This window comes from Thalassophryne amazonica, chromosome 12 (genome assembly GCF_902500255.1).
Source record: "Thalassophryne amazonica chromosome 12, fThaAma1.1, whole genome shotgun sequence".
Classification (NCBI taxonomy): Eukaryota; Metazoa; Chordata; class Actinopteri; order Batrachoidiformes; family Batrachoididae; genus Thalassophryne; species Thalassophryne amazonica.
Window position 1 is genome coordinate 17,056,114 of NC_047114.1, and position 17,308 is coordinate 17,073,421.

Consider the following 17,308-nt stretch of genomic DNA (forward strand, 5'->3'; position numbering starts at 1 on the left):
TGCCTTTTTGTGAAAGTCAGACGAGGTCCCGGATCAACAAAGCCTTCACGTTGGAAATGATCTGGTTGTTTCAGCAGGGTGTCAGCCTGTCGTGGGGGCTGGGAGCGCGCTGCGCTCTCAGGAGTTGTGGGCCGTCCTTAGAGCGGCAGTAACACTCCTTAATCTGTTTATTCCCCATAAAATCGTCCCTGAAAGCCATATTAATTTTTCGAACGGTGTCCACCTGGAGGTCTCTCACAGTTTCTGGAAAAAAATTAATGCAGCAAAGATCCAAATCGTTCAGACATTTATTCGCAATAAAAATCCGCCGAGAGGGGTGGACCACACCTCACCCAAAGCCTGCTCACAGGCGAATGACGCAACCGACAGGAATGAAAAAACTCACGCATGTGCACGAGGGTTCAAGCTTGTCTGACACAATCACACGTGATTCAAATCCATATGGTTTTTAAAAAAATAATAAGGTCGGATACTTTTCTAATAGACCTCGTACATCAATTGTAATGTATCACACACATCATCTATTGCAGTCCTAGGCTGATTTACTGCTATGATTTGTATGGTATCCAACAAGTTATGTGTTACAATGCAACATGGCTTTTGGTTTATAGTGTTCAACATAAGACTAAGGGGGACAGCATCTGTACCAGGGAGAGACTGTGGTGTTGTCTCTGTCCGTGACATATGTGACATATGTGAACCTGATCCCTGCCTGAGTGTTTGCTTTGATGTGTACCAGCTTCCATCTTAGAACCTTCTGGAGTCCAGGGAAAACTGAACATTATTGACTACTGTTGGTTTTACCTTCATAATTTACCCAACAAACTATTTAGTTTGTCTTGTTTGGTGTCATTTATTTCAGCACAACCTCAACTGTGTGACTTTACAGTTTATCTTTCATTCTGACATAATCTCTCCACCTAGTCTTCGGTCTTCCACTGGGGCTCCTCTCAGCTGGACGTGCTTGGAACACCTCCCTAGGGAGGCACCCAGAGGGCATCCTTAACAGATGCCCAAACCACCTTCGCAGGCTGCTTTCGACACAAAGAAGCAGTGGCTCTACTATGAGCTGCTCGCTGGTGACGCAGATTCTCACCTTACCTCTATGGGAGACACCAGCCACCCTCCCGAGGAATCCCATTTTGGCCGCTTGTACCCGCAGTCTAATTCTTTCGGTCATGACCCAACCCTCCTGACCATAGGTGAGAGTAGGAACGAAGACTGACCGGTAGATCAAGAGCTTTGCCTTTTTGGCTAACCCTTTTCGTCACAACAGTACGCTAAAGTGCATGCAACACCGTCCCTGCTGCGCTGATTCTCAATCTCAATCACCAATCTCACACTCCATTGTCCCCTCACTCATGAACAAGACCCCGAGGTACTTGAACTCATTCACTTGGGGCAAAATCACAGTGTTTTTAGATTTAGAAGTGTTCAGTTCTCACTAACTTTTACAAAATATATGAACAAAAAATGGTAAACAGTAGATTTATACAGAAATGCAGCAGTTTCCAAGTGCACTCTGCCATCTTGGATTATTTTGTTCAAGTGAGCAACCAGCTGACTTCATGCTACCTTTTTGTTTGGATTGGCAGTCACTGTGTTGCGGTGTTCAGCATCTGCATAAAATAGACTTCTCGTCTGTTTGGCCCTACCTAGCTGGTGGCATAGCAACCGATGTCTCTTGTCACAGCAAAATGCCCATTCTGATTGAAAATGTGAAACGTGGGCATTCCTTTAGCCTTCTCTAGATGGGGTTGTCAACACTCAGGTATCTATGTGTTTGATCATGCACAGAGAAATGCGCCTCATAGGCAAAATGTCAGTGCTGATGTTCCCTCACACTGCAAGTGATACTTCTCATCTGAGTCTCCCTAAATATCCACACATTTGACAAATCATTCCAGTGGTACACAAGGATCTGCCAAAGAGATGTAGTACCAAAAACATACATGATGGCCAAGTCCAGGAAGTCATCTGGATCCAGGACAATCACAAACCCAGACACTCAGATTCCTCACTCATGTCCTCAAGTACTGCAATCAGAGTATCCACTGATTCTGCAAAGATCACAGCATCATTAAGGCCATCAAACCAACAAAAGCACCTAAGTTGCTGGTTTCCATAACCCTACCCAACACCCAATCCATGCAGGAACCAGAACACACTCCTGATGAACACCAGTTTTGCTGGGAAAAACTCCATGCTGCACTCACAGTATCTGTGTATAGGCTGGCTATGATATCCGGTAAATTCTTGGGGATACCACAAATTCACAGCATGTCCCAGAGAGCAGTCCGATCGGCAGAATCAAATACTTGGTGAAAGTCAACATGTGCTGTAAAGATGCACATGCAAAATGCACACACTTGCATTCTCTGGAGTACTCGTAGAGCTACAATGTGGTCGATTGTTGACTTCTTGGGCGTGAAGGCAGACTGAATCCTATTAAGAATAATCCTTTCAAGCACCTTCTCCAGCACAGAGAGCAGTGTAACACCCCTATAGTTGTTTCAGTCCACGTGGGCAAGTTTTCCTTCATAGAATAGGACAAGTGAATGAATTAATAAGTTTTATTCAGCATGCACATAAACAAAATACCAACATAAGAATCTCTTACTAACAAAACAAATAAAAAACAGGAGGAAATACAACTCAAACGATTTCCCAATTGGGTGCGGCCGAAAGGGCATGGGCTGATGCAAAAGCAAAAGTACAAGTCCTTTTTAACAACCCATAGAGATGTAACACATGTTCCAGACTGAAACAAAAATAACTCAAAATTATATAAGTAACAAAATCTGGCAACACTGTGTTATTTAATTTTATTAACCTTTATGTTAAATGAAGTTAATGTTGCAATAAAACCTTCTAGCTATGCTGCAAAATTTTATAATGAAGCAAAACATATCAGAACACCAGACACGAGGCTTGTTGTCTAATAGAGTATTAGTTTAGAAAAATTAGACACACTCATGTAAAATGTCATAACACTTCATTTTAGTTGAGAACATGTTTGTTAATAGCAGGACAGGAATTGCTTTCCTTATTCTCGATGACATACCTTCCTGTCTCTGGTGTTGATAAGGACGGGTGAGGCTGCTGAAGATTTAATGGTTGTGTTCTAATTCAGTTTCCTGCATCTGGCGTCTCAGCAGTTTGAGTTACTCTTTAACTTCAGTACTCCTTCATTCTGCAGCTGTTCTTTAGTGAACACTGTTTGCAAACTTGGGGCCCTATTTTGATGGTGAACACCAGCACAAGTTATGCACGGGTGTAAGTCTATTTGGGGTGTGTCTTTGTTCATTTTTTGTCACCCTCCCCTCTGGCAGACAGCTGAGGTCCATCAGGACTAAAACTTCAAGACACAAAAACAGCTTCTTTCTGTCCACAGCTAGACTTATAAATAATGCCAGAGACCACCATTTACCCTGCCCCCCGCCCCACACAAAGTACAGATTGATCATCCTTGTACTCAGTGGTCTGCACAGTTCAGCTAATCCAATAGGAGATAATTATTGAAGGGCTGGTGGCCAAGTGGTTAATGCGCTTGGTTTCAGTTCAGAAGGCTCCGGGTTCAAATCCCACCCCTGCCACATTTCTCCATGTAATGTGGAGTTGCGTCAGGAAGGGCATCCGGCGTAAAACCTGTGCCAATTCAACATGCAGATCCACCTTGGATTTGCTGTGGTGAAGCAATGAAGCAGCAACGTGGTGGTGGGGGCATGGGATCAGTGAGTGGCAGTGATATGTGCAGGCAGAGTGTACGTGCATTGGAAAGCAACTGGGCACATTTATCTATCGGGATCTTTGTTCTGCAGAAGAGCGCTGGACTACCTGTTTTTAGTGATCGAAGCATGAATGCTTTCTGGTGATATACAACATGTTCCTGTTTGTTCATGTTTCCTGTTCCTTTCAACTTAATGTGGGTAAATGTAAATGTGAAAGAAATGCTTATTTTGTAAAGCTCGAAATAAATAATCAATCAATCAATATATGTGTATATACACTCAACAAAAATATAAACGCAACACTTTTGGTTTTGCTCCCATTTTGTATGAGATGAACTCAAAGATCTAAAACTTTTTCCACATACACAATATCACCATTTCCCTCAAATATTGTTCACAAACCAGTCTAAATCTGTGATAGTGAGCACTTCTCCTTTGCTGAGATAATCCATCCCACCTCACAGGTGTGCCATATCAAGATGCTGATTAGACACCATGATTAGTGCACAGGTGTGCCTTAGACTGCCCACAATAAAAGGCCACTCTGAAAGGTGCAGTTTTGTTTTATTGGGGGGGATACCAGTCAGTATCTGGTGTGACCACCATTTGCCTCATGCAGTGCGACACATCTCCTTCGCATAGAGTTGATCAGGTTGTCAATTGTGGCCTGTGGAATGTTGGTCCACTCCTCTTCAATGGCTGTGCGAAGTTGCTGGATATTGGCAGGAACTGGTACATGCTGTCTTATACGCCGGTCCAGAGCATCCCAGACATGCTCAATGGGTGAGTATGCCGGCCATGCAAGAACTGGGACATTTTCAGCTTCCAAGAATTGTGTACAGATCCTTGCAACATGGGGCCGTGCATTATCCTGCTGCAACATGAGGTGATGTTCTTAGATGTATGGCACAATGGGCCTCAGGATCTCGTCACGGTATCTCTGTGGATTCAAAATGCCATCAATAAAATGCACCTGTGTTTTTCGTCCATAACAGACGCCTGCCCATACCATAACCCCACCGCCACAACAATGACATCAGAAAACCGCTCACCCACACGATGCCACACACACTGTCTGCCATCTGCCCTGAACAGTGTGAACCGGGATTCATCCATGAAGAGAACACCTCTCCAACGTGCCAAACGCCAGCAAATGTGAGCATTTGCCCACTCAAGTCGGTTATGACGACGAACTGGAGTCAGGTCGAGACCCCGATGAGGACGACGAGCATGCAGATGAGCTTCCCTGAGATGGTTTCTGACAGTTTGTGCAGAAATTCTTTGGTTATGCAAACCGATTGTTTCAGCAGCTGTCTGAGTGGCTGGTCTCAGACGATCTTGGAGGTGAACATGCTGGATGTGGAGGTCCTGGGCTGGTGTGGTTACACGTGGTCTGCGGTTGTGAGGCTGGTTGGATGTACTGCCAAATTCTCTGAAACGCCTTTGGAGACGGCTTATGGTAGAGAAATGAACATTCAATACACGAGCAACAGCTCTGGTTGACATTCCTGCTGTCAGCATGCCAATTGCACGCTCCCTCAAATCTTGCGACAACTGTGGCATTGTGCTGTGTGATAAAACTGCACCTTTCAGAGTGGCCTTTTATTGTGGGCAGTCTAAGGCACACCTGTGCACTAATCATGGTGTCTAATCAGCATCTTGATATGGCACACCTGTGAGGTGGGATGGATTATCTCAGCAAAGGAGAAGTGCTCACTATCACAGATTTGGACTGGTTTGTGAACAGTATTTGAGGGAAATGGTGATATTGTGTATATGGAAAAAGTTTTAGATCTTTGAGTTCATCTCATACAAAATGGGAGCAAAACCAAAAGTGTTGCGTTTATATTTTTGTTGAGTGTATATATATATATATATATATATATATATATATATATATATATATATATATGTGTATATATATGTATGTATATGTGTGTATGTATATGTATGTATATGTGTGTATGTATATGTATGTATGTGTATATATACAACCCCTGGCAAAAATTATGGAATCACCGGCCTCGGAGGATGTTCATTCAGTTGTTTAATTTTGTAGAAAAAAAGCAGATCACAGACATGACACAAAACTAAAGTCATTTCAAATGGCAACTTTCTGGCTTTAAGAAACACTATAAGAAATCAAGAAAAAAAGATTGTGGCAGTCAGTAACGGTTACTTTTTTAGACCAAGCAGAGGGAAAAAATATGGAATCACTCAATTCTCAGGAAAAAATTATGGAATCATGAAAAACAAAAGAACGCTCCAACACATCACTCTGAGGCATGGACTTAATGAGTGACAAACAGTACTCTTCATCAATCTGGCTCCAACTTTCTCTGATTGCTGTTGCCAGATCAGCTTTGCAAGGTGGAACCTTGTCATGGACCATTTTCTTCAACTTCCACCAAAGATTTTCAATTGGATTAAGATCCGGACTATTTGCAGGCCATGACATTGACCCTATGTGTCTTTTTGCAAGGAATGTTTTCACAGTTTTCGCTCTATGGCAAGATGCATTATTGTTTTGAAACACAAGGTTCGGTCAGATCGGCACACAGAAATGATCACACAGACTGCATTTTGCTAGAATAAAAAGGCGTATATTTATTCCCCACAAAAGCAGTTACATCAAACACAAGTGGTTGCAGCGCATGAAATATCTCTTCTTCTCTTACCGTGACGCCTTTAAGGTGGAGAGCCAACACCTTCGGTAAAGTGCGCTTGTCAACCGGCTGGGCGTTCGTACGTTAACCCGCAGCAGACTCTATCTGAGCATGGCTCTGCCTCCTCTTTTCTAGTGTGTGCGCAAAGGGAGGGTGAGTGGCCATTTCAAACTCCCTGGCGCACATAATTTCTTTAATCAAAAAGGTATTTCCTCTTGCAAAAACATCTCTTCAGCGCAGTCGTCAATAGCAACAAAAACAAAGTTGTGAATAATAACAAGTACATCCAGCTCTTCACTCCCAGTTCAGTCTGACCCCAACATGCTAAAACAAAGTTGTGCAATCAGTGTAACAAGTACATCCAGCTCTTCACTCCCAGTTCAGACTGACCCCAGCATGCTAAAACAAAGTTGAATAACAAGTACATTCTCAGGGTTACTTTAAGACAGGTGCAAAACAGCACAATAACATTTTTATTATACATTTATCATCTTGAAAAATGATTTCATCATCCCCAAACATCCTTTCAATTGATGGGATAAGAAAAGTGTCCAAAATATCAACGTAAACTTGTGCATTTATTGATGATGTAATGACAGCCATCTCCTCAGTGCCTTTACCTGACATGCAGCCCCATATCATCAATGACTGTGGAAATTTACATGTTCTCTTCAGGCAGTCATCTTTATAAATCTCATTGGAACGGCACCAAACAAAAGTTCCAGCATCATCACCTTGCCCAATGCAGATTCGAGATTCATCACTGAATATGACTTTCATCCAGTCATCCACAGTCCACGATTGCTTTTCCTTAGCCCATTGTAACCTTGTTTTTTTCTGTTTAGGTGTTAATGATGGCTTTCATTTAGCTTTTCTGTATGTAAATCCCGTTTCCTTTAGGCAGTTTCTTACAGTTCAGTCACAGACGTTGACTCCAGTTTCCTCCCATTCATTCCTCATTTGTTTTGTTGTGCATTTTTTATTTTTGATACATATTGCTTTAAGTTTTCTGTCTTGACGCTTTGATGTCTTCCTTGGTCTACCAGTATGTTTGCCTTTAACAACCTTCCCATGTTGTTTGTATTTGGTCCAGAGTTTAGACACAGCTGACTGTGAACAACCAACATCTTTTGCAACATTGCGTGATGATTTACCCTCTTTTAAGAGTTTGATAATCCTCTCCTTTGTTTCAATTGACATCTTTCGTGTTGGAGCCATGATTCATGTCAGTCCACTTGGTGCAACAACTCTCCAAGGTGTGATCACTCCTTTTTAGATGCAGACTAACATGCAGATCTGATTTGATGCAGGTGTTAGTTTTGGGGATGAAAATTTGCAGGGTGATTCCATAATTTATTCCTCAGAATTGAGTGAGTCCATATTTTTTTTTCCCTCTGCTTGGTCTAAAAAAGTAACTGTTACTGACTGCCACAATTTTTTTTTCCTGATTTCTTATAGTGTTTCTTAAAGCCAGAAAGTTGCCATTTGAAATGACTTTAGTTTTGTGTCATGTCTGTGATCTGCTTTTTTTTCTGCAAAACTAAACAACTGAATGAACATCCTCCGAGGCCGGTGATTCCATAATTATTGCCAGGGGTTGTATATATATATATATATATATATATATATAATATGGCACGGCCCAAGCAGAGGGTCACCCCCTAGAGCCTGGTCTGCTTGAGGTTTCTTCCTAAGAGGGAGTTTTTCCCACACCACAGTTGCCTAGTGCTTGCTCTGGGGGTCGGCAAGGTTGGTCCTTATTTGAGTGGAGTGACCTGGGCCAAGTGTGTTGTGATTTGGCGCTTTATATATATATATATATATATATATATATATATATATACATAATATACATGAATTGAAGTGTAATTAAATATTGAAGTGTATGTCTGTGTGTTGATATGTAGTGTGTTGTGAATTTGTGTTTATGTGATTATGACTGTTATAATTGTTGGACTTGTACTAGCAGGGGTGGGCGTTGATAAGCTTTGCTTCTGCCCACACCCTTTCGGATTCACAGGCTTTTATATAACATTCATGTTATTTGTATGTTTCTGATCTTTCGGATTTGTGTGTGTGCCGAATAAATCCATTCATTCATAAAAAAAAAAAATAGCCCCAGACTTTAGATAAAGTTGAGGCAGTGACCTGCTGTGCATACCCTTTGAAATAAAATTTAAAAGGGTAGAAAGCATAGTAGTAACATACTATGCCAGTATGCGAGCCACACAAAAGGGAAAATAAGTGCATCTTAAGTCTGGACTTGAAAGTCTCTGCAGAATCTGACTGTTTTATTGACACAGGGAGATCATTCCACAAAGCAGGTGCACGATAAGAGAAAGCTCTGTGACATGCAGACTTTTTATTAACCCTAGGGACACAAAGTAGTTCTGTGCCCTGAGAGCACAGAGCCTAGACCAGTACATAGGGTTTAATTAGGTCAGCTAAGTTTGGAGGTGCTAGTCCGTGAATAATTTTATAGGTTGATAGCAGAACCTTAAAATCTGATCTCACATGGACAGGAAGCCAGTGACAAGACACCAAAATGGGTGTAATGTGTTGAAACTTTCTACTTCCTCTCAAAACTCTAGCAGCAGCTTTTTTGAACCAATTCGAGACCCCTAATGCTGGACTGTGGTAAAACAGAAAATAGAACATTACAGTAATCCAATCTAGAAGAAACAAATGCATGAATCAGGGTCTCTGCATCAGCCGTAGACAGGATAGGATGAAGTACCCTGTGTCAGACTCGCTCGCTATAGAATGTGGAGATGAGCACCAATTAGCCTCAGGACCTCCACAGGACTTACTTCTTATTGCACTGTACTGTGAGTTAATTTGCACCTGGTGTATGATTGGACCCTCAAAATCAGTTGAGCAAACAAATATGAATTTTTAACAATTTAGGATTTTTTAAAAAATTATTAATTTAATTGTTGAATCGAAATGTTTAGACAGTTCAAGTGTGATTTCCTCTTGACAATGTGTTAAAAAACAAACACAACATTATTATCAATATTCTTGGGGTTAGAACGTTTCCATGGTAATGTAGAGTTCAGGCTTCTGCCAAGGCTTAAAGGACCTGTTAGAGTTTCTGATGACATTAATGTGGCACCAAAATAAAAATGCCTGAGTATGTTTTTGAATGATGAGGACACATAAACACAGAAGTCATTTCTTCCAAACTCACTTTCAGCTGAGATCAGCTGAAATTTTTTAGTAGTAACCAAATTTATAGTTTGATAGTGATCCAACGCAACATGCCGGTTTAGTGTGCATGTGAACGTGCACGGTATGATGTGTGCATGTTTTAGGAGACTTTTTTTTTCTTCTTCATATATCAGTCCTGCCCTTCTGTGACACTAAAACCTTGAGATCTGTGCAGACAGACAGCTGAACGCTCTGCCCACGGCTCCAACGGTGAGTTCACTCCCACTGTTACTTCACTATATGTTTACTTATTGATTCATTTTATTCCTGATCTCACTGTCTTAACTGATTAACAACAATAATTATTAGATTAAAAAGGTTATTAGGTTTTTTTTTTCCAAGTGTCTGTTGACAGTATCAGCAGTATGAGTCCTATTTGAAATACATGAACCGCTTAGTGTTACAACCTCAAATCAGATAAAGTTGATACGCTACAGAATGGAACTAAAAAAAACAAGTTTAACATTTACTCTGACTTCTGTTTCACTGCAGTCAGTATGAACCCAAGACACCCAGTGTATTACAACACATTCAAATAAATAAATAATTAATAAAAATAGACGAGGCGCTAAAGATGTATTCAGCAATAAGGGATCTACTTTCACATAATTGCAAAATCCCCATGAGACTGAAGTTGTCACACTAGGAAAGACTTTATCAAACTAAATCAGACTTTATCAGAGCCTTCAGCTTTCAGGCTCCTCTCCTCTGGAACCAGCTCCCAATTCGGATCAGGGAGACAGACACCCTCTCTACTTTTAAGATTAGGCTTAAAACTTTCCTTTTTGCTAAAGCTTATAGTTAGGGCTGGATCAGGTGACCCTGAACCATCCCTTAGTTATGCTGCTATAGACGTAGACTGCTGGGGGGTTCCCATGATGCACTGTTTCTTTCTCTTTTTGCTCTGTATGCACCACTCTGCATTTAATCATTAGTGATCGATCTCTGCTCCCCTCCACAGCATGTCTTTTTCCTGGTTCTCTCCCTCAGCCCCAACCAGTCCCAGCAGAAGACTGCCCCTCCCTGAGCCTGGTTCTGCTGGAGGTTTCTTCCTGTTAAAAGGGAGTTTTTCCTTCCCACTGTAGCCAAGTGCTTGCTCACAGGGGGTCGTTTTGACCGTTGGGGTTTTACATAATTATTGTATGGCCTTGCCTTACAATATAAAGCGCCTTGGGGCAACTGTTTGTTGTGATTTGGCGCTATATAAAAAAATTGATTGATTGATTGATCAAACTAATACATATTATACATCAAAAATGGTTAAAAATGAAAATATGAGCAAAAATATGAAAAAAATCTAAAACATAAGTTGCTTTAAGGAGCACCCTGCCCTCTGGAGGCTATGGTAACATTCTGTGGTCAGTAACATACATTGGGCTGTATTTCTTTAGAGATTTAAAAATGTCTACCTTGATGTTACACCTTTGTGCTTAAAAAGTTCATGGTGTATCCAGACATAATCCCTCTTTCATATAAAAATAAGAAACTTGAACCCTTTCAAAACATATTTTGCAGAAAAAGGGTCAGTTGTGGTTGTTATTGTGTCATCAAATGACCTCTTTTTTTTTTTTAACCATTTCTGATTTGAATGTACTTTAAAAACGCATCTAATGTCAGTATACAGTGCCCTACAAATGTATTTTGCCCCTTGGTATTTCACATATTTTAATTTATTCATGCCATTTCAAATACAAAAGGAAAATCAGGCTTCTCAATATAAAAAAAAATTCTAAAATTATTTTCCTTATAAATCAAACTCAAAGCAAATCTCTACAACTTGATATAAATTAATTAAAAATATGAAATCCAGATGATGGGTTGCATAAGTAATGGCCCCCTTTTGTATATTACGTGAAAATAATCAGTGTTATTGCCAGTTTTCTTCAGACAAGTCAGGGGATGGATACATGAACATTTCCAAATCATTGAATATGCCTTGGACTTTATTTACATCAATTATGAAGAAATACAAACTGTATGACACTCTATGGTAAATCTATGTGGAGTAGACAGTACTCAAAAACTGAGTGCAAGAAGGAGAGGATTGTAGAAAACCACCAAGACACCCAGACAACCCAGAAGAAGGTTTCTCTGGCTGTGACTGGAGAAGTTGTGCATAGTGCATGTTTTGCATTTTTATCCACAGTTATACATCTTCATGATGAAGTGCTACAGGAGGATTTTCTTTCACCAATATGTCAGTTCTAGGCTTGCACCTCAGATGTACCTTCTGGCAAAATGTAGCTGAAGTTTCAGGTCTTCTTTTTAAGACAATATTTTGTTACAGACTTATTCCAAAATGGAGTAAATTCATTTTCCCCATCAAAATTTACTCACAGCACCCCATAATGAGAACATGAAAAAGTTTTTTTTTCTAAATTTATTAAAAATAAAAACTAAGAAATAACATGTACATACATATTCACACTTTTTGCTCAGTACTTTGTTGATGCATCTTTGGCAGCAATTACAGCCTCAAGTCTTCTTGAATATAATGCCACAAGCTTGGCACACCTATCTTTGAGCAGTTTTGCACAGCCATTTTTAGATCTCTCCAGACATATTCAATCAGATTCAGGTCTGGGCTCTGACTGGGCCACTCAAGGACATTTAGAGTTGTCCTGAAGCTGCTCCTTTGATATCTTGGCTGTCATACAGTCTGCTTTGAAATAAAGTCAAAGTAAATGTAAGGATCATTGTGGGATTTTTTTTTTAATCAGTTTCTCATACCATCCCGGCTTTTCCTGATTTGGTGTTGTATTATTAAGAAATGTATCATTCACAAAAGCTGATTTTTTTTCTTCATAAGTCACTAATTGGTATTTTGTAACATTAAAAATAGTCCTGCACAGACATACTTGCATTTTATGTTTCTGTCTCAGCTCTTTTCTAGCATGGAACTTAATCATAAAAAAAAAAAAAATCACTTATTGTATTTATTACATTAATTGACCTGTATTTTTTAAAAAACTGATTGACTGAATTAAAACCTCAGAAAAGTGCTACATTTCATCTGACATTAAATCATTGTTGAATCCTTAAATTCACTCTCATCTATGGAGGACCAAACATGAATTAAGACTCACATATAAATAAAAGTTAAAAATAAATGTAGTTATAATTTATTTATAGACTTACATATTTATTTATTTATAATTTACTTATTTTTATTACATGTTGTTATACATTTAGACCTTTATTTAAATAGATTTAGTCATTTATTTATGCATTTACAAATTTTTTTTTTATATTTTTATGCATGTATTTAGACTTTTAGTCATTTATTTATACTTTAATGCATGTATTTAGACTTAATCATTTATTTTTACATTTTGGCATAGATTTGTAGTTTTATACTTGTTTTCATACATTTATCCTTTTATTTAATCTTTCATGTTTGGTACTCTGAAGGATACATAAATAGACAAATACATAAATGTCGGATGTGGGCGGTTGGACTAGCAACCTGGAGTTTGATTGGCCCGGGCGATGTGCTTGAATCTACCACTGCCATAAAGACAGTATGGAGAATATAAATATCAAAGGTTTCATATTTATTTTGTTTCATGTAAATTACAAATAAAATGATTTTTCAGTCGAGTTAAAATGTACTACTATAAACATCTGTTTTTACTGTTTCCTGGAACCACGCCAGTTGCAAGGGATTGTGGGGCACACATCCATTTCCACATTTAAATGGAATAAATGCCCCATTGTTCTCTGGAGAGCAGGATTTTATGCTGCTGTGAAATGTTCCAAAATGCACCATCAGAGTGTTGCAGATTAGGAATCATTTTTTGCAACATGTATTGAACATGTATTGCAAACATACTGACACACTCAGGATATTTCAGCTGCAGCCATCAGCAGTTTCTGTTCTGTATTCTGTGAAAAAAAAAAGAACTCATGAATGCATCAGCAACACATACACACAGTGTATGAAAAATACAGTCTTTGTGTCAACTTTAAATATGTGAATGTTTCTGTAATAACGTGGCAAGAAAAAGTTTGTGAACCCTGGAGCTTTGACACATCTGAATGTTCGAGTGACATCAAACTTAAAGAACAAAAAAATCAGGCTTCTTCATATAAACATGTTTAAAATGATGCCCTTTAAACTCACAGTGAAAACTATTTTCTACAACATGACAAACAAAATAAAGCCAGAAATGATCCAAAATGATGGCATGCAAAAGTAACTGTACACTTTATTGTAACACAAGTAAATGATCACTTTTATAGCCAGTTTTCTTTGGACTGGTCACATGAACATTTCGAAGTCACTGAATATGTCTTGGACTTCATTTACATCATCCATCCATCAGTTTTCTATACCCGCTTACTCCAATCAAGGGTCACAGGGAGCTGGATCCTATTCCAGCAGTCAAAGGGCGGGAGGCGGGGTACACCCTGGGCACAGGGCCACACATAGACGGTCAAACACATTCACACATACACGCTCAAATACACTCAATTTAGAGTCACCAGTTCACCTATCCTGCATGTTCTGGAAGTGTGAGGTATGCAAACTCCAGAAAGGACCAGGTGGGAAGCGATCCCATGACCTTCTTGCTTCTGCTCACAGAACAGGAAGTCCCTGTTACTGCATGTTGTACCATGTGTCCACCGTCATCTACTTTTGCCACATAGATATCATACACATGTATGATAGCTATGCTTTTGCCAGAATGATGAGTGGAGCTGTGCACCTCACGGAGCCATGTGCCTCACGGAGTCATGCTCTCTCACAGCTGCCCCACGCACAGCCACTGCAGACCAAGCACACGTGATCACTACCCACTGTGGTCAGTTTTCACCCCATTCCAAAGAAATCACTCATCACTCACTCCAGAACAGAAAACAGTCTGCATTGTATTTTAATTTGACCTCAAACCGTAGCCTGGCATCAAAATAACTGAGCAGCTAAATCCATATTCAAGTAGAAATGATTTATTTGAAGATACACTTATGAAATGAAAAAACTCCAAAGTCATCTGTAAAATTAAACAAAAAGACACATATTACACATAAATTGCACAAAATTGTCACTGGGATGTGATTTAAAAAAAAAAGTTTAATGCTTTCTGAGTTGCTCACAAGGTTCACCAATGCTCCTTTCAGCATAGATTACACTTTTTTCTTGCGCCAAAAATATACACAATCAGGGGCCAGATATCAGTGATGGGAGACTGGTTTAAGACACAGAAATCTGCATGTGAGCGTTTGTGTGATTGTTTCTATATTTGTGTAATTGTTACTGTGTTCTCCCACAGGAAGAAGCGTTGCCATGGATGAGGGTGATAGCAACTACCTGGACTTCCTCGGCCTGTTCAATGACACCTACGATACCACTGACTCATCCTATGTGGTCAGTGAAGCAGTCAAACTCTGTGCTAAAACTGATGCCAATAACTTTGGTGCAACAGTCATCCCACTGTTCTACTGGATAAACTTTCTCCTCAGTTACCTGGGCAACGGGCTCGTTCTCATCATAATTTTCAAGTATGAGAAGCTCAACACGGTGACGAACATTTTTCTCCTCAATCTGGTTCTGTCAAACTTCCTGTTTGCCTCTAGTCTGCCCTTCTGGGCCACGTACCACATGTCTGAGTGGATCTTCGGCGTGACCATGTGCAAGCTGGTCAGCAGTGCTTATTTGATTGGCTTCTACAGTTCCATCCTCTTCCTCACGCTTATGACCTTTGACCGGTATCTTGCCGTGGTGCATGCAGTTGCCGCTGCCAAGAGCAGGAAGAAAGCCTATGCCATCAGTGCATCAGTAGCAGTTTGGTGCATTAGTATATTTGCAAGCGTCAAAGAGCTGGTTCTCCAAAACGTGTGGAAGAGTCCTTTGAACGGACTGATGTGTGATGAGTCTGGCTTCCATAAGAGCATCATGGATCGCTGGCGTTTGGTGACTTACTACCAGCAGTTCTTTCTCTTCTTTCTCATCCCTCTGCTCATGGTGATTTATTGCTACATCAGTATCACCATCCGCATCCTGTCCACACGGATGGCGGATAAGTGTCGTGCTATCAAGCTCATATTTGTCATCATCTTGACCTTCTTCATCTGCTGGACACCCTACAACATTGTCATCCTCCTCCGTGCTGTTCAAATCACTGTTGGTGGACCGTCACCCGACTGCGCCGTCTCAGACAGGCTGGACTACGCGATGTATGTCACACGCAACATTGCCTACTTGTACTGTTGCATCAGTCCCGTATTTTACACCTTTTTGGGGAAGAAGTTCCAGAGGCACTTCCTTATGCTGCTGGGAAAGAGAATCCCCTGTCTGAAGAAACACATCAGCTACAGCAGCCAGAGCAACAGGTCCACATCTCAGAGGACGCCCCACTCCACATATGACTACTGAATACTGCAAGGACAAGTAATAGGCCCCTTGGTATTTCACAAATTTTAGTTTATTTATGCCATTTCAAATGCAAAAAGTAGATCAGGCTTCTCAATATAAAAAAATTATCTAAAATGATCTTTCTTAAACTCAAACTCAAATTAAATCTCTAAATAAATTAAATTAAATACAACAGCAATCTGATATTTCTGACATCCTCCAAGGGTTGACGAGGACTCAAAATAAAAGATATGTGATTCACATCATGACTTGGACTTTACCTGGATCCGGATTCCACAACACAATGCAATAATTGCATCCTGATCTGGAATGATCCAACTGATCAAGGTGTTGCAATCTGATATTTAATTCATAAGCTGAAACAAAATAGTGTCTTCCTGATCTTGGTTTTACATCGTGATGTCGTATGTTTCTGCAGCAAAACCTCCATATTGATCTAGATTACTCCCAGCATCCAACACTAACAAGGTCTTCCTTTGTTACAACAGCCACATATGATTTAGATTTTGTCAACATCCATCAAGCAGATTTGAGATGATCCTTGAAATGGTGAAAATTTAAGAAAGGATCCAGAATTGGGACCTTGATCACGATCACCTCTAAAACTGAATGGAGTTTTCCATGGCCTAATATCTATCTGTGGTGAAAAGTTCGTCTAAATCTGTACATTAGTTTTGATGTAATCCTTAAAGCCTATAAATTGAAATCCTGATCGAGAATCCGGATCTGGATCACCTCCAAAATTCAGTGGACTCTTCCACGGCCCAATATCTATCTGTGGTGCAATTTTGGTCAGAATAGTCAGAAGTAGTTTTGAGTGGTATAGAGGAGGTTTTTCTTTCACCATAACATCCAATCCAGGCTTGCATCTCAGATGTACCTTCTGACAAATTGTAACTGAACTTTCGGGTCTTCTTTTTAAGAAAACCTTCCTGTGCCACTTCATCATGAAGCTGTATAACTGGGGATACAAAATGCAAAACATGGACTATACACAATTTCTCCAATCACAGCCATAGAAGCCTGTAACTTCTTCTGGGTTGTCTGGGTGTCTTGGTGGCTTTCCTTACTCTTCTAATTCTTGCACAGTCACTCAGTTTTTGAGAACTGTCTACGCCACACAGATTTGCCATCGAGTACTATGCTGTTTGTATTTCTTCATAACTGATGTAAATAAAGTCCAAGACATATTCAGTGACTTGAAAATGTTCATGTATCCATCCCCTGACTTTTCTTAAGAACACTGGTAATAAAACTGATTACTTACAGGTATTAAATCAAATCAAATCAAATCAATTTTATTTATATAGCGCCAAATCACAACA

General features: G+C 39.9%; 1 protein-coding gene across 1 annotated transcript; it reads left to right on the top strand.

Moving 5' to 3' along the window:
- The first annotated feature begins 9,630 nt into the window (after positions 1-9,630).
- Positions 9,631-16,971, top strand: LOC117522391 (C-C chemokine receptor type 5-like). The gene is made up of 2 exons (XM_034183783.1): positions 9,631-9,817; positions 14,881-16,971. Exon 2 carries the CDS (start codon positions 14,895-14,897, stop codon positions 15,981-15,983), a length of 1,089 nt encoding a protein of 362 aa, XP_034039674.1. The 5' UTR covers positions 9,631-9,817; positions 14,881-14,894; the 3' UTR covers positions 15,984-16,971.
- The last annotated feature ends 337 nt before the right edge of the window (positions 16,972-17,308 follow it).

What these genes read in the sequence shown, in the direction of transcription:
- LOC117522391 (XM_034183783.1), top strand. Translation starts at nt 14,895, where the DNA reads ATGGATGAGGGTGATAGCAACTACCTGGACTTCCTCGGCCTGTTCAAT.